The sequence below is a fragment of the Planococcus citri genome, chromosome 1, assembly GCF_950023065.1.
Source record: "Planococcus citri chromosome 1, ihPlaCitr1.1, whole genome shotgun sequence".
NCBI lineage: Eukaryota > Metazoa > Arthropoda > Insecta > Hemiptera > Pseudococcidae > Planococcus > Planococcus citri.
Window position 1 is genome coordinate 60,142,301 of NC_088677.1, and position 19,207 is coordinate 60,161,507.

Consider the following 19,207-nt stretch of genomic DNA (forward strand, 5'->3'; position numbering starts at 1 on the left):
ATTCATTTGAGAATCTCAGGTATAAGTAAGTAGGTAGACGGATAGGTAAATTTGAAAAATATATAAGATTTGCGTGCTGCCTATACACTCGTATACCTATACATCTGGTAACTACCTACCAACATTAATTCGAATGGCGGAATTAGAGAAAATACGCCTCGAGATATGATTTATTTCCGCGAACACGATGGAAATATAATAGCGAGTGAGATGAAAAGACAGGGATGAAGGGCTGAAGGGGTAAAAAAGACGCGCGGCAGGAAGCTGGAAAAAATGACTGGTTAAGAACAAACCGCCGTCGGTGTGCTGTGTTTATGACAATGTAGCGGAAAAGCTTGGTTTTCTCGGTTTAGCGAGATCGATTTTTCGTGTTGTATTCGACAACTGAAATGATTTATTAATCAGCGTGTGGTTAAAACGGGTGCGAATGCTGTAAAATTTTTTGTTTTAATTAAACTTGAAACGCGTCGAGGTACTTAAAACGTCACGAAAACGAAGAATGGTTCATCTTAAATAAACAATTCTTGTAATCTACCTCGTCACTCTGATAATGATGATGGCGGTGGTGCTGCTGCTGCTGCTGAGCAGATAGCTGAGGATCCCTTCGCTATGGTTATTTAAATAGAAAATTTGTAATTACATTGTTGTTGTTGTTGTTGTTGTTGTTGTTGTTGCTGCTGCTGCTGCTGCTGCTGCTGCTGTTATTGTTTTATACACCGCGTAGGCATCTAGTAATACGCTTTTTAATACTTTTGAATTATCAAAAAGATAATGCTGGTTTTAAAGGCGAACAATTTTCGAGCAAAAGATCAAATATACGAAGAAAGTACGAAGGGTAAGGAAAGCTGTTGGGTTCAAATCTACATGTAAATTTTGTTCGAGCTTGTTTTTCATCGTGGGCTAAAAAAGGGTCCTAGATGAAGGGAACGAGAGGTAGGGACGTTGGCCTTGGTCGTACAAGTACTACGCGTGACCTCAATACGTGTGATTTGAAATAGTTGGAAAATTGGTTTGTAAATCCATTAGGGGGCTGTTTTACGGTCGTTTGAATGGATGAGATAAAATATAAATCGAGAGCAGCGTACTACATTAGAAGGGCGACTAAAGCCCAAAGAAACACGATCGTCATTTGAATTATAAAAACTTTCTAAAACTTCATTTTGATTTAAGAAAAACTTGTTGAATAAAGCGTAAAATAGTTGGAGTTTTATTTGCACCCCCTTTTCATCCATCTTACGTACCTGCCTACGTTTAAACAGACAAAGATTCGAGGAGAGAGAAAAGTTACCTTCATAAACTGTTTTTTTTCCCAACTTCTTTCGCAAGTGAAAATACAACTTTTTAATATCAGAAGGTTAATTAAATTCTACTTTAGGGTTTTTTTTCATCCCTTCTGTACGCTGTATACTTTAGTACTTTTAATATTTAAAGTAAAAAATTTTAGTAAAAATTACAAATTCAATACCTCGGTAAATTTTCGTTATTTTATTTAGTACTATTTACTTTTTTCTCGGCCGGGTTAATTTTTTCGTCAAAAAAAAAAAATGCCTATCTAAAGTCGTATTGAATGTACACAAAAAGTCGACGACAAAAAAAAGGAGTCGGTTTGTCGAGGAAAAAAATAAAATAAAAGTATGAACCTAAGTCCGCTAATGACAGATTACCAACTTTTTCCTTAAACCTTTTTTTCCCTCTTTTATTTAGTTTATAAAATGTAATTTTTTTCCTACGAGAAATTTTTAATTGAAAAAAAAAATCGTCTGAAACGTTTCACGAATGTGACTTTTTTTTTTGTTTTTTAATAATACTAAACGAATTGTCGAAATGAATGGAAGAAAAAAATATTTAAACTGCCAACGAAGGTATTTTATGAAAAGTAAATGAACCAAGACAACGAATGCAATTTTATTAAATACTAAAAAAACATTGTCGTTGTGTTTGATTCACTCGAAAGAAAGAGTTTTTATTTACTTATTTTTTGCTCTGATGACATCGTCTTGATAGGGAAATTCATAGATAGGAAATTGCATCAGAAAATTTTATGATGTAAATATTGAAGATGTTCAATTGTTCAATAGAGGTTAATTTGATTTTTTAAATTAAGTATCTAGGTACTTAATACTTTGAAGTGTTACGTATTTTCTTTTTGACCTGATCACTGGAAAACGGCTGAAAATCGTGATATTCTTTATCATTCCGTTCACTGTTTCATTTCATCGGACAATCGGACATCCTTATGCACTCACTCGTCCTTGAAAAACTGGCCAAACATGGTGGTCACTTTGATTTTTGTGAATATTTCATAAGGCCGAGAGTTGAGAAAAAAATCATTTTTCCAACTTCTTTCTCCCCCCCCCCTCGCCCCGCAATCATACGATATAATAATATTACCTACTTACTTAAGCTTCTAGACGCTTATAACAACCTCGCTTAATTATTAACATTTGCACTGCATTGTGCATTATTTATCTAAACTAAATGCAAAATTTAAGAACCCAAGCCTAGGTAACGTAATAACCATCAAGAAAACAATATTCGCTCGTCATATGACTGGCTTAGTTCAAATTTAGTCAGTAACAAACTTGGATGTAACTTCGGTATAGTGTCGAATAACAACAGTGATTGAAAATTTTTACACAATGGAAGTGATCAAAGATCTGAAAAAATTGACGAATCAAGCGCTCGGAAAAGAGAATATGTTCGGATTCAAGACAACATTAGCTAATCAGATGTATTTATCATTCTGCATCCTGGGTAATGTATATTTCACCGACAAAATACATCGAAAAACGAAACTGGTATGGTTCTGCTGCGCTCACGGAGTATGTCTATTTGTTGGCCTTTCATTCATATTATGCCTAATATTTGGTAAACCAACGGAAGATATTTTATTACTGGTTTATATGGTGTACGAGGTCACATTTACTTCGATGGAAATAATTGTGAAGCCTGCAATCGCAACGTTTTGGTACAGAGACGAAATAAAGCAAATGATTTCCATGGCTGATAGAATACTTTTGAAGCAACAACTGACCAAAAGCAGCCACAAAAACGACCTCGATGTGACAAAAATAATGTTGTATAGTTCCATTGCGCTCTTAATGTCAATTTCACTGTATAATTCGATTACTTTAGCAGATCTGATATTATTTTATGAAGAAGAAAAGGTCCAAAATTATATGTATTACGTAACACCGCTTCCTGGACTCACACAGTTCGGATCTCTGACACTTTTCACAGTATATTCAGTTTCATTCAGCAGTTTTGCATTCTGTGGCTTCATTGTTGTCTTATTACATCGAGTTTTTGCAATACCTTGGGCAGTAATATGCCACAATGAGGCACAACGTATAATTAACGAGTTGAACTCGCTGAGTGAAGATGTTGACATAAATGTCGACACTTTCAAAAGTATAGAACCGAAATTCAGATTCGTGATGAGAAAATGTGTTCGGGATATAAACGACCTCAACAGGTAATTTCATTTTATAGTTACCCACACCTTGAAAAAGAAGAAGAAAAAATGCTGGAGACTCTCCAGATTGGCTTGAAAATGGCGGCATTGGTAGCAATCATGTTTGGAGAGTGGGGCAAGTCGACTTGAGTACACGGCTACCAAGTGCTTTTGTCACAAAGTCCTTAGAAATGGAAATTACTTCAAGGGGATAGGAACCAAAATTTACATAAGAAAAATCAGTTTCTCAAACTTTTCTTAGAAACCCGTGAAGCTACCAGCTTCAAATAAACTTTATTCAAAGGCTTATTTCAGAGTCTAAAAAAAATTTCTCATAAATGTTTCTCAAAACTCAACTAGTTTTGAAAAAAAGGACAAAAACTGAATTTTCCCATGTTAATAATTTTATATTTTATCCCCCTATTTTGCCATTTAAGATGATTTCATCTGTGAAATTGGTACTTACTTAATTGTGATGTTAACACTTGGTAGCTGTATCATACAAACCGACTTTTATGTACATGTTCATCTCCATACTCGGACTTTTTGTAGAATACCTATTAGTATGCCCTACCTTTGAGTATGGACTATGGTCGAATAACGTGTCATTTTTTGACAGGTTTGTTACAAGTTTCAGAGGATTTTTTGAAACCATAGCAAGTTTTGTTCTGCCTATCACACTATATGTATCAGTTGCTCATGTTTTGGTTGCTATAACGGTAAGTCCAATAAGATGCAAGTCCTTATAAAATTGGTGAATAATTTAGGATATGGCATGACTACAGTTTTATTAAACTTATTTACATACATGCACAACCAACAGCCAGGTTTATCCATTGTGATCAGATTGAGAGAATTTTCAGCTTTCATGTTCTCAATTCACGAAGTCTACTGAATATGTTGGGTTGGAGCTACGTTGGAACAAATGGTAAGCTTCCATCAAGATAATTTAATTGTTGCCTGATTTGATTAACCTATGACTATAATCACCTTTGCTTTACCAATTCTTCTTTACACAGACATCAGATTTGTCTTTTGCTGTGTACTCTACACCATGGTATTGGTTGAAAAGCATGCGCAAAGATGTTTATATACTTCTATGCGAAACACAAGCTGAAATCAATCCGCGAGCTTTGAGCGTTTATCCTCTCACATTGGCAACATTTCTGAGGTTCTGCAACGTTATCAATTCTGCAGTAAATGTTTCTCGTGTATATACGAAGTAGTTAAAATAAGCTCATTATATGTAATATGGTTGCACAAGTATATGTAGATAAGGTAAAACTGCCTATTAGTACGCATTGCGTTTTTCTCGCGATTGGTAAAACTGATCGAAAATTTGACCACACCATGACGTAGCTGACTAATGACCCTAGTTTCTCCGAAAAAATCACGCAGTTTGATTGAAAACTCTGTCTCTGAGAACAATTTGAATGAAAAACTGTGTTTTGGATTTTTTTTTCATCAAAATTGGAAATTAGATTGAACATATTAAAATAATGTTATTTGGTAAGTATCTTATACCAATCGATCCGTAATTTTATGTAGTTTCTTATGAAAAAAAAGACATTTCAAAAATATTATTTTATTATAGAGCTAGACATCATTTCATGTCAGAACAAAAAACTTCCTATAAGTACGCACCTCCTAAGTCCTATTAGTACGCATCATTTTTGCATGTAAATTTTCATTTTTTTGATCATTTTGCATTAAAATGAATAAAATTAGCTGAAATTGGTATTTAGTCCATCTAAGTTCAAGATTATGAAGTCTGATCAAGTGATCATGATACTGACGCTAATTTCAAAAAAATGGACAAAAAATATGATGTCAAAAAAATGTATTTTTTTAAAATCTGAAAACTTTGCTTTTTCGGATATTTGAATTGCTAATTTGGTTTTTTTCACAGTAATTCCCTCTAAATATGCCATTACACTTTTTCAGTGCTTTTTGTTGGATTTTTTACCATTTTCAACGTGTATTTACTCATGCGTACTTATAGGCGGACGTTTGCGTACTAATAGGAAGGTACCTTCCTATTAGTACGCATTTGAGTTGCCCTCATTTTTGCGTTATTACAAAAAAGCAGCAATGGGAAACTCAAAAGTGAGTAAGCAGTTATGTAGCCAAGGGTTCAAAGTTTATGTGTACAAAATTTCATAAATTTTTATGCACAACTCTGGGAGCTGGAGCGTCTCAAACCTTAACCGCATACTAATAGGTGGTCTTACCTTACCTGACTTTTTTTTTTTTTAAGGGGACCCCAATCACAACCTGCTGGTGGGTGGGGCTAGTTAATTAGAACTCACGTATTTTTATTTATCATCATCAACTGTTTTTAACTTTCACTCGCAATTGCTATCTAAAGTTATTTTTAAATTTATAATACATATTATTAGGTCATAATATGTTTTGCATTGTTTTAATCATCAAATTTGCAGTATATCCACAAGCTGTCTTGCTTCGACATTTGGGTGGTCTGGTAGTTTCTGGTGGTATTGTATTGCAAATTTTACGAACTTCTTCTACATATCATGCTAGGTGTCTTGAGATCCCAATGGATTTGATCATTGCAAACATACCAGGGTGCATACACAGCCATTTATTCTGGCATAGCTGTATTTTTTCAATGCTGTCCCCTACAAGGGTGCTGTGCAGGTCTAAATTGGTTTAATGAATGTTTTATAAATCAACAGCTTATTCTGAAGCGATGTTTTCTTACTCAGTATTCATTGCATATTACACAGCTTTAGGTTGACTTCATCTCATTTCTTTTTGATATGTGGGTTCTCCATACTTACACAAGATTTCTTACACGGTGGTTTATAAATTCATATGCACAAAAGGTTGTAATAGCTAACTACTTAGCTTATAAATAACCCAACTGACATAATAATTGCAATTAAGTAAACTTATGAATAACCCAATCAAAATAGGATACGACTATCTTAATTTATACCTATTTATTTTAAATATATTTATGACATGTATAATATGCACCTACATATTTTGTTAATGTGCCCAGTAGGTTCCTTATCTGTTGTAACTACTCATAAAAAACTGACTTTTTTAAAGGCAATCAGTGGTTTTTAAAAATCTATTAAATTATAGGTAAGAGTACTTACATTGATATTTTGATATGCTGAATGGTAAATTTCTGGTCAGTTTGCAAAATTAATGGATCTGTTTTTATTTCAAGGATTTGAACAAAAAAACATTATTATAATTGGTTGCCTATCTTGTGAATTGAACGAGCCATTGAGCTTCAAAAAACTCGAAATTTACCAATTGTGAAAAAATTGTACCGGGAGGGGATGCACCCGCAGCTTCCATCTAATGGGAAGTTGTGCTCCATCGGAAGTGGTATCGCTGCTTATGGAAACTTCCATAAGGCAGAGCCATCTATTAGACTTGGTCCATGGACCACTTCCGACTTTGTAACGTTGGCACAGCTAACAGTTTTTATATAGCCTTACTCTCGTAACGTTCTTATATTTAATTGTGCTAGAGAAATTGTTTTAGGCCTATGTGCCACGTACTGAATAGTCTCTCAATTGTTTTAGTAATTAAATTGTACTTTACTTGTTGAATACAATTTATTACAAGTGCGCACTGCTAGTGTTTTATTGAGTCCTGTATAGGATACAGTTTTACTCTGAACTTGTATGTCAGAGCGAGATTCTGGGTTTCCTGGAATCACCTATGTGTAAAAGGAAGAAGCCTTCTCACTTTTAAGAAGTAGAAGTAACCCCCGTCCTTCACAAAATCATCAAAAATACTACTTACTTAATAGTATGGAAGTGGATGAACAAAAAATGTCATTGTAACAAATTGACTATCTTCAAAATTGAAGGGGTGAACTTGATTCAAAATTTGTTGTCGTCTGGATTTTGAAAATTTTCAGTTTTCAAATTGTGTTTGCTCCTTCACTTTTGAAGACAGTAAATTTGTCATTAAAACTCTTTTTGTTCGTCCACTCAAATGCTAATAGTTAGTGAAGTCTTAGTGATCCAAACATTTTCTCATTTTTCGAATTTTTCAAAATTGGCAAATTTTTGCCCACAAATGGTGTAACTTTTTCAATTCAAATTACTTATAGTAAAAACATTTTTGCAACATTAAAATAACTTCAATAACCCATAGCGCTGAAATAGACGAACAAAAAATGTTTATATGACAAATTACTTGTCTTCAAAATTAGAGACACAAATAGAATTTGAAAATTTGAAACTGTCATTTGAAGCATCCTAAATTTGGAAATTTCGAATCAAGATTGCTCTTTTAATTTTGAAGATACGCAAATTGTCAAAATTGCATTCTTTGTTCATCCACTCGAGCACTATGGGTTAGGAGCATCACTTGAATGATTCAAATACGAGTATTTTTTTTACTTTTGATAGTGACGAGCCTGAAGACGTTGATGCGAATTAAAAATAAAACCGCACGTGCACATATATATGCACGCGCGTTAAATATCTAGAAAGGAAAGGGGGAGGAGAAGAACTTACAGGGTACGAAAGGCGAAAAAAACTATCAACATTTTTTCGGTTTCGTTTATTTTATCATACGACTTAAATTTCAACCAATGTAACACCTCCGAATTGGCCCGTTGCTCGTTTTGCTGGTCGCGAGGTATCGAAACAAATTACCCGTGAAGGCAATAAAAAGAAAATTAGCGGTTTTTTTTCACCTCGAAGAACACGACGCCCGGACATATCCGTTCGAAAATTGCTTTACACTATTAAAATAATGAAAAAAGCCAGACGAAATGGCCATAATGAGCGGTATTTATAAATGTACAAAGCTTCAACGTTCGATGCAATTTATACGCGTATTTGGATTCGACCACCAACGCCACCGAACCGCAGGCTGACTATATGAGAACTGGGTGCAAGTGGATGAGAAGAGGAAGAGAAGTGGCGCAAGTATAGCAACGAATTGCCATTCACGAATCCTATTATCGTATCAATTCGACATTTTCGCTGTATATGTCTCGATAATTCTACGCTAATTAGCGTGCCTATTGTGTATGAGTAAGGTTTAGAGCTCATCGACAACTTTCAAAGTATAGGTACATGGTACGTATATTCTCATTGTTGGAAAAAAATGAAGAAATACTTACAAAGAATTGCAAAAAAAGATACACATCTTAATTCATCGCAGCCTCTTTCTGCTCAAAAATCATTTTGATCGACCGTTGTCTTCCGCGTCACATTTTTCCACGAACGAAAAAAACACTGCAGATGAGCGCAGGGGGCACCTACATTTACTCCAAATTAGCGCATTTTTTTTATTTTTTCGTTTTAACCCAGCTAAAAAGATAAAAGCCGAGTTTTTTCAGCTTTTAAAATTTATATCGTCCGTGCATTCACAATTAACCCTTAGACTACAAACTCGTGAAATAAAATAGCAATTAGTTAGGTCCTTTAAAAGGTTGCAATTAACCTTTTGTTGTGTTTTTTTTTCTGGCCTAGCCCCCAGCTCGACGCAAGTCTTGGTAGGTATATCTGGCCACTGGGCCATTGTTCTTTTACCAAATTACACGTATTCTCGCTTTCGTCGACGTAATTATGCGCGAGAGCTAAATACGTAGACGTGCGAGCGACAAAAGCCTCTCCGATTGTTGTATCGACGACACATGTTGAAGCTGGCGTAAAAAAGACCATCGAAATGTGGTTTAATTATTCCCCATCATCCCTCTTGAACTACTGCACCATTCACCGTTATACGCGGAGATCGTATTTCGAGTACTTTTAAACGACGAGATAATCGCTGCACGTAAATTTATAAAGCTTGGTATAACTTAATCGTCCAATGAAACGTGTCATTTTCGCCGATAATCGTTTTAATCGTTTATGCAGTTCAAAGACACGTTCGCATTCCACTCAGACTCGTAATTTTAATGCTGGAAATATATTGTCGTTGACGAGAGAGAACTTTATACTTTTGACTGAGTAAAGATACGGTAAGTAGATATTTGCTGACGTTTTCAACAATCTCGTCATACGTGATTGTAACAATAATTCGGTAAAATGTATATTTCAAAACAATAGGCCCTTTTTTCTACCCTAATAACCAGCGATTGGCTTTTTGCAGTTCATGGTTATGTAATACCATAGGTAGGTATGTGTATCGTTGAACAACGAAAGGGTTGCCCAACTCGAGTACCTCTGTTGAGAATAAAGTAAAATTAATGTCTGTCGTATCATTTTGGCTGCTCGATGTGTTCTGTGTATAACTTTATAAGTGGTTAGCCAAACTGAAAGAAATCCTGACGGGTATCGTGTAATACACTGAGTAATACAGCACCACATTTCATCTCTCGTTCGCTTCAGCTGTAGTAATACACATGCTTGTGTTCGCATTGACCGCACCAAAGTGTATTAAAATATGTTCTTGTACCAGTACTAGGTACATACATGCATAGTGAATATCGTTATTGTAATACGTTATGTGTACCCCAACATCACTCTGTACTTGTACTATGCACGTATAAGAGGCGATGTTGTTATTGTTGTTATTTTTAGCATGATTTACAACCTCATTGTTTTCAAAGTAAACTGCTACAATACAGCTCTCGGTGTACCATATCTATGTACACCAAACTATAGCCAAACATTTTACTCGAAAATGCTCGTTACAAGCTATATTGCGAAAATTTATGCGACGATAAACATAACTACAAACATTTTACTCGTTTGGCTCGTCGATATGATCTCTACTCGAGAGTCTGTTGCTTGGACGCGTTGTTATCTCTTTTGTCCTGTGAAAATAAAAAACTTGCAACAAATTTAGACACCAAGGGTGTCTTGAAAATTTACCTATTTCGGATGACACCGTACAAAATATGGTCTGGACTAATTGGGGGTCAGATCTCGAATTAATTTTCAGACCATTTCGAGAAAATTTTAATAGTTTGATTGGGATTTTCAAGCGATCTTTGATTGGTTTTTTGATGATTTGTGACATGTGAGTAATCTTGTCCTTGTTTTGAATATTTTTTTGAACGAGCTTTTCAGTCGAACGGACGCCTCTTTTTTTGAACAATTGATAATGAACTTTAAAACAATTCTAGGTCGATTTCATAAATTTTCACTAATTTTGGGAGCATTGTTATTGGATTTTAGTTTAATTTCCAATTCCATGCGCATTTTTCTGAATAATTTTTGAGGGAAATTCAGTCTCTTCTAAATCAATTTGTAAGAGCTTTGAAGGAAAAAACAAAATTGAAAACTTCTAAGCAACTCACAAAAATTTATTTTTTCCCAAGTGAAACGAGCGAAAAGGGGTTAAAAGGTCGAAACGCTCAAATTGCAATCCTGGAAAAGTATCAGCAACATTTCAGAATTTTAGGTAAATTTGAGAAATGCCAAACAGGTGTGTCAGTGACCTTGAGGTACGCCAGTCAGCCAGGTCAATGATCTTTAGAGACAAGACCAGTAGACATACGACTTTGAAAAGCCAGACAGACAGGCCAATAACCTTGAGAATTCAGACAGCTATATTAACAGGTAAAGAGGCCACATAGGTGGACATAAGACGACCTTGAGAAGGTAGACAGACAGTTTTGCAAAGTCATATCAAGGGGTCAATGACCTTAAGAGTACCTACAGATGGGCAGACATACGACCTTGAGAAGCCAGTCAGATGGTCAATGACCCCAAAGGAACAGAGAGGCAGACAGACAACCTTCAAAAGTCAGACAGACGCGTCAACGACCTTGATAGTTAAAACATGTAAACGATCTTGAGAACTGAAGATTCAGTGGATGGTTTTGAGAAAATACAGTCAAGGGTCAATGACCTTAAACGTCCAGACGTTCAGATAAGTGGACAGACGACCTTGAAAAGCCAATCAGGTAGGTCAATGACCTTAAGGAGCCAGCCAGTCAGACAAACAGACATACGACCTTGAGAAGACATACAGATGGGTCAATGGCCTTATGATGCCAGACAGGTCAATGAACTCAAGACGCCAGACTGACAGACAGGTCAATAACCTTGAGGAGTCAGTCAGGCAGACATACGATCTTGAGAAGCCAGACAAATTGGTCAATAATCTTAAGATGCCAGATACACAGACAGATGACCTTGGGAAGCCACACAAGCACGCAGAAAACCTCTAGAAGCCAGAAGCCGGGCAGATGACCTTGAAAAGTCATATTGACGAGTCAATCCTTAGGAAGTCTGACAGACAAGTCGATAGACTGAAAAGCTATTCTGGATGATGAGACCAGACCACACCTTCAAACTTGGTTCGGATCAGGCTGAAGACCTGATCCGAATGATCATGTCTGATCGAGCATAAATTCAGTATGACCAAAAGACATATCCATGATTTAAAACTTTCCTTCGAAAGGAGATTTTACACCCATTTTAGATCTTAAGTCTGACGTCTGAGAACTTGAAAAAAAAACCAATGAAGTAGGTAGTAAAATTATGTCAAACTTTCTACAATGACTTTCTGACATTTTGCCAGACTTTTTAATGCTTGAGAAAAATCCTAAGTACATTGTAGAGTTCCTATCAATGACTTTATATTATTTAGCTTTAGGCTTGCAAAAAACATATCCACGATTTAAAACTTTTCTACATAGCAGAGGAAACTTGACTTTCTTTATTTGAGACTTTTCTTACTCGTATTTGTTGAAATCATGTTCTAAGTAATTCGTTTCGTGATTATTTATGTATTATGTAGATAGGTAGTAAGTATAGTTGTTTATTTAAATTCAAGTTTGTCGTTGCCATTTCATAATCGAAAACTTTTAAAATTTTTGTTACAGTTTGAAGTTGATCTTGATGGCGATTTCAACGTATTGGAGAATACCACATCTGGTGTATGGATCACCTACTTCTTGAAATAGGTAAGCTATTATTCTTTGTCTAGCTGTACAGCATCCCTAATACACCAAGTTAAAAGTGATAGCTGAAAGTTCCGGGTTATACACGGTTTACTTATCTTTTACCTAGGTACCTTTTTTTGTTTTAAATTTCTATTAATCGTGTCTCGACGATACGATGCTTTTCCAATTCAATCCAATTTAAAGTAGAAAAAATAACGTATTGAAGTGTAAAAAAATACCCTGGAAGAGAGGAGAAAGCTTAGACAATTTCTCGCTGGCTTTTTCATTATTGCAAATGCGACGACGTCGTCGACGTTCGACAATGCATAGTCTACGTACATTGTAGATATAGGAGTTCGTCGACAACGACCATAGTTGAATATCGAATTCGACGCGAAGGCGAAATCGTTCCATTTCATTAATTGCCCTGCCTGGTCGCAGAGCGCGTCGAGAATTAAAACGAACAATTTCCTATACGTCGTGTACATTTTCTTCGTAATTAATAGTAAGCAAAGGGAATTGAGAATCGGATTACCCCCGCCGTCCTCTCATGCATGGTTGTACTAAGAATCGCTCGTGTAAACTGCCTCTACCAAGAACTAGGCTCAAGATACACAGTCTACCGAGTATGGATTTAACGCCCTTTCGACTTCAAACCGACTATTTTATAAGTACTTATACTGCAGTCTGTGTAACTAACTTAGGTATACTGTACTGTAACTACACGAAATCCCTGATTGATTAATTACCGTTCGTATTTCTTCTTCTTAGAAGACGGTTAATGAGCAAAAAAGATGTACTGCAGGTTCGTCGTATTCATAGTTACCGCACTGTATCATGACGAAGAGCTTTCTTTCTATGCTGTATAAGTGGAAAATTATGTCGCCAAGATTGTACAAGTAGGTACCTACCTACTAAAATGTATAGTTGAATTTCTCGATTGTTTTTAAACAGAAAAAATTGCTTGAAAAGCAGGAAATCGTAACTCACGCGAGTCTTTTTTTTAAAGTCATATTTCAATTTCATCGAAGATAAAAGGAGGGGCGAATTTTCACAGCTGAGATAGAAAAAAAATATCCAATGGTTTAAAAATGAATTATGGTACAGTTTCCTGCCATTTTTTAAACTTTTAACTGAACTTCTCATTATTAGTGTTTGGTTATCCGGAATCCAACAAGTGAATCGAAAACTTGGGCGCAGAGCAGTATACAGGGTGTCCTTCAAGATAAATATTAAATATGTACTTACAATAGGTAGATCGTGCATTTTTCGATTCTTGGAGAATTTTTAAAAATCAAATTTAATCGGACCAAAAATGCGAAAAAATGGAAATTTTATCATAAATATGTACTCGTAGAGACAGAGAGCTGAAATTTGATATACCTACATCATTTTTTGACCCCCTCCTCCAAATCAATTGAAAGTGGTTTCGAACCGTTTTGAGCAATTCTGGGGTCTTCAGAAAGTTGAAATTCCCGCAGAATTTTATCAAGTGTAGTTGAAAAAATGAAATTTTCTCTATATCCTAATTTTAACATGCTGAGTCGACTGAAAGTGGTTTTCAGCTGTTCTGGATACTTTCCAGTGATAATTCCATTTTTCCTAAAATTATGTAATTAGCGCAGATTTTATGACTTTTTTTTATTTTTTTTGAAAAATTGGAGTTTTTGAAATATTGCTGAAGACTTTGGAACATCTTGAAACCTCTTCAGTTGACTCAGTATGCTGAACTTAGTGTACAGAAAAAAAGTTTCTGGACAACTTTCAAAAATCTTCTGAAAGCTGCAGAACTCCTCAAAAAGGAAAATGTTTCCAATCTTCTAATTTTTTTGTGGGGGGGAGGGGGTCAAAAATGAGGTTCATAATACTGGTAATAAATTGTAACTTTCTGGGTCAATTTGGTAAAATGGTGGGGGTTTTCGTATTTTTAACCCAAAGATTTTCAAAAATTCACCAAAAATCGAAAAATGCACTTCAGCCTCTGAAATTTTGACTGGTGATGTATTCTTTCATGCTTTTCCGATCTAGCTTCATCCAGCTCAAAAATTTTCACCTTCCTTGCTGAAAAAAATTATGAAACAATTACTTCGCTATTCCAATTTGGCTTCTGATGTTCTTAAAAAAAAAACAAAAATTTTTTCCATATGATTTTTTTAACCACCGCTTCGATGAAATTTTCAACCACATTTGTCAGCTTCACATGACGTGAAATTCGTCTCCAAAATGACTTTAAATAGAAAATTCGATCAATTCGATCACCTCTTCTCCTCATCCAACCAACCTCGAATTAGAAGACACGTTTCGAAATACGAACCCGATCTCACGAGGAAAAAAATTAAACAATATCCGTTATAAATAACGAGAGCAAAAAATAAAACGAAAAAAAGAGATAAAATGCTCGTGTCAGCGATCACTTTGCAAATAGATTGATGCGATAAATCGAGTAAAAATGAATCTTCAGCTACCAATTCGTATTATACTATATGCCATGCCATAAGGAAAATAACTTTTAGAAATTCGATACGACGAGAATGTTTTGTTAAATTTCAATTTCCAACCAATCACATCGTTTGCAAATATTCCTACGTAACTCGCTCATACTCTCGAATAGCGAAGAAGACGTTTCCTAGCATGAAAAATATTCCTAATAAAAAAAAATAGCGAACTAAAAAGAGAATACGAAAAGCGCAATTCTTCTATACGTTTGGGCGAAGAAACGTGACTTTAATTTCCCTTCTTGGTATGGTTTTTTTCGCGTAAAAAATGCATATAACGACTATAACGTCCTACGTATACGTCATACGAGTATGTGTCGGAAAACCGAGTTGAAAAATCATATCAAACACCTACATACTACGAGTATAAACGCATTTACACAAAATCCACAGCACATATCGAAGACGATTTATATCAAAGGAAAATCTTATCACCGTAGTCGCGTATTTTTTCATCACACGATCTGGTTCATCGCTCTTTAATAATAAAATCGTCGCAAGGGGTTTTTTTATACTTCTATTTCTAATATTACAGACTACGAGAACTGTGCGTTCTGTAACGGAATCGAAACCGAGGAAGAGAATGAGAAAAACTCATTTTGAAGCTACTTTCTCGAGTAAATGTTTGTAATTGTTGGAACTGGAAATATCGAAGAAAAAATCGTATATACTCACGTTGCGGTTTCTTTCGATCGTATAATTTTTCCGGAGAAAAGACGAAATGATAGAAACGAGTGGTGAAGTCGTGCACAATGTTTTCCTCAATTTTATGCTCACTGTCGACTTACTGTACTGATTGTGGAATAATTAATTTTGGATTTTATGAAAGGTACTTATACTTACATGAATTGACATTTTTATTTGTATTTTGATGACCAATATTTCGAGGTGTGTATGTAGGTGTAAAAAAGTACATAATTCGTCAGTGATGAAATTTTATTTTCTATATTAAAATGTGAGAATAATATTTAAAAAAAACTCCCTCAAGCTTTCTCTGAAATGTTTTTCCATCGCTTTGCAACAAGTAGGCTGGTATCTTTCCTTTAATAAATACCTATAGCAGATGTGAAAAATTTATTAAAATCAGTCTTTTTCATTTAAATAGAGACGGAAGAGTGGGTTTTTTTCATCATTTATGACAAAATGTTTGGCTTACTTATTTCATTTTCAGCGGATTTTTTTTGTAAAAATCATTTTTCTCATATCAACATCTTCCATTATTCGAAACTTTTCCGCATTTAAACATTCGCCTCGAGTTTACATGGTGAGCCTGCTACGAGTGACTTTAATTTGGAAATGAAATCGTACGGGTTTTTAATCAAATTTTCTTGTATTGTTGATGGCTTAAATTTTAAACAAATTTCAATTTCTCATAATATTACAGTTCTGAAAAAACTTGATAAAAATATTGTTGAAAAATTGACAATTGAAATTTTTCTAAAAAGATGTGTTCAAAAAAATCATCAAAAATTTCCATAAATTGTAGGTATACTCCAAGGCTCAGCATCATTGCAAGTTCAAAAAATAATAACTCTTCAAGATACGATTTTTTCAAAGAAATTGCAATTTCGTCTCATTTGGAGGAGCAATAAGGATGAGCTGACAATCTAAGAATTTTATCGTTGAGATTTTGAATCTAAGGATCGATTTTCTCTCGTTATGATTTCAAATTTTCCACTCATCAGGGCAAAATAAAAAGACCACAAAAACGATACGTTCAGGTTGACTTTACTCTGATTGCAAGTTACATATACGACGTGATGCTCATTTTGATTTTAGTCCTTTTTATGGTAATTTTTCCCGAACCGGAAAGTTCAAAAGTTTGCCAGAGGCTCCATAACAACTCAAAATTCTCACTAATCAATTCAGGAAGTTGGAAATAAGGTATGTAAAAATCAAATTTCGAATTTATAAATTCCTCAATTTGATGAAATTTGAGTTTTTAATCCTCACCAAAAATCGTGTTTTCTCATCTTTCGTTTTATTTGGTAAAATTGTTTTTTTTTCTCATACCTATCAGCCAGCAAATTTTTGGATGCATCCCCTCCAAACCTTTAGTTTCGTCCCTGTAAGTATTTAGTAGTGTAGACTCGCTCATCGCTAAAAACGTATGCAGCGTATAACGTATCAACATCCAGCCTTTAAATTTATTGCAACCATGTTAGTTACCTTACCCATCTATATACCTATACTTTATTATAAACAATTTTAAATATCGACACTTTCCATAAAATATCCTCAAACCAAAATTGCTAATTTTTTTTTATTAATCAATTCAAAAAAAACAACAGTCGAGTTTGATAAATTAAAATAAGTATATCAAACACAATAGTTCGGTATCTTTTATCTTTCATAATATAGTACCTACTCGTAGTAGGAAGTTTCAAGAGAGAGAATATTTTAACAAACATAAATAACCGTTTTGACAAGCAGAATTATAACCCTTATAAAATGTCAAGATATAATCTTACCGAGTTATAAATCACAGTTACCAGAACGCACAGTTTCAGTACACTTGAACTATTTTGGATAATCGTCATAAAGCTCGAATTACGCCGAATTTATTATTTTAGAAAAAAATCAACCAAAGCAAACCGCTCGAGCCTCGAGCTCCGTGATACAGGCTTCCATAGCTTAGGCGAGAACAAGAAAGAGAAGGAGGAGGACACAACGCTGATGGACGATTCAACTATAGTTACACTGAACTGCCAATCAAAGTGGTTAGAGGAGAGTGAAAGTTCAAACGTACCTAAACGAAAGACCATATTATAACAGAAAAAAAAGAAGCAAAAAAATAAAAATAAACCCACAAAATACTGAACAAAAAAAAGGTAAACTCTGCGCCAAATAATCCTCAATGTCATCGATGACGCAACACAAGGGCACGGGGTGAGAAGGGGGAGCGACGTGGAAAACGGTCATGAAACTGGAGTTTGAAATTACCTCGACGTTATGTGTGGCCTTTCGTTTCTTATAATGTGATAAATGTAACGAGGGTTCTTTAATATAAACGAAAACAGAAAGAAGATTTCTCCAGCGTTTGTCTGCTTTTGGAAATTTCTCTTTTTGTATACGCAGACCTGCGTCTACGTATAGCCGAAGCCTATTTAAAAACGTAAACAAGGTATTAAAGTTTTACTACGGTTGGTACGAGTACTAGGTAGCCGTTTATCCAGCCAACCAGCTTCTTAGCTTGTATAAGAGTGTGTCTTTTAGAATGCAGACTACGTCGGTGTACGCGTTTTTCATCGATTTCAATTTTATACCTACCGTTTAATTTAGCGATATTAGTTGTTTGGCTCAAAGAACCTCGACGCTGGGTTGGTTCAGACGACAGGCCCTTTTGCTGCGAACGAGCAGTTCGTAGATATTTCCAAACGAAGTAATAATTCGTTAAAGGAATCTGCAGCCGTAAAAAGTAATTTAGCTTTGTTTTCGTCCCGCTGTAAACGGCGAAGTAATTTTCATCCCTTTCACCTTGCAGTTTATCGTAGATTATACAACTTGGCCTGATTACCCCCCCCCCGGTTCTTGTACCTTCTCCTTGAACGTAGTACACTGAAGAAAATGTATCTGTAAACACAATGTGTAGACTGCAGAAATAGCACTATCAACGACTCCAATAAAATTTAACGCCGACGTCAAATTTGCTCCGCGTCTCTTCCCAGTCAAAGTAGAAAGTACCAACCAATCAAGTGCACTTTGGGATACCTAATAATTTGTTACCTTCGCTGGTCTTCTCTTGTCAGTTCTTCTCTCAACACGTAGAATACATCTCAGCTGGCTTCCTCGTGTACATAAATATCAGCTTCGCTGTTCGAATAGCGAATACATACCTACCCAGATCCACGAGTAAGAATATAGCTCGAACACGTTAAAGGAGTCTCGAGTATTTCTCTGTCCGTGGAACTCAGCCAAATATTTCGCAAATGCCGGAATCCGCAAACGACGAATTTGTTGTTGCGAAGATTAAAGAAGAAGATTAACAAAGTGAAATATTTACCCGTTAATTTACAGCCCAATGACAAAACTTTGGATTATTTATTGGCTGCGAAATCGTAAAATGCACTATATCCCCACCCCACTCCCTATTCCTCGAATACCTAAACCAAGTTTTCACTTTAATCAGGTCCATTGTGGGGGGAGAAATTCCCAACTTCTTGTGGCCCTCTACTTCTCCCATCACTTCTTCGTGCAATTTTCGCTCCAGGGAGGAAAAAATCACGCTTATAGTTGGTGTTCGAAAAGGCGCAAAACTTTTCAGATTATTTTAATTTTATTATATATGCGTTTTAATTTCTCGTCTTACGATATTCGATTATGAGAAGTAAGCAGTCGCTTCGTTTAGTAAAAAACAACTCCGATACCACGTTACTCTGGCTTGTTAATTTTTATGAGTTTTTTTCCATTTCAATG

At 35.2% G+C, this 19,207-nt stretch overlaps 2 protein-coding genes across 5 annotated transcripts in view; both read left to right on the forward strand.

Annotated features, from left to right (window-relative positions):
- The window catches only part of LOC135833138 (irregular chiasm C-roughest protein-like), a 327,416-nt gene that overhangs the window by 158,839 nt on the left and 149,370 nt on the right, over positions 1–19,207 (forward strand). For all 4 annotated transcript variants that reach the window (XM_065346787.1, XM_065346786.1, XM_065346791.1 and 1 more), the window contains exon 4: positions 12,237–12,317. The gene's annotated coding sequence lies outside the window, so the exon portion shown is untranslated. The remainder of the gene's footprint in view (positions 1–12,236; positions 12,318–19,207) is intronic.
- Positions 2,553–7,062, forward strand: LOC135833137 (uncharacterized). The gene is made up of 4 exons (XM_065346785.1): positions 2,553–3,475; positions 4,074–4,173; positions 4,278–4,382; positions 4,474–7,062. The coding sequence occupies exons 1-3, from the start codon at positions 2,640–2,642 to the stop codon at positions 4,347–4,349; spliced, it is 1,008 nt and encodes a 335-aa protein (XP_065202857.1). The 5' UTR covers positions 2,553–2,639; the 3' UTR covers positions 4,350–4,382; positions 4,474–7,062.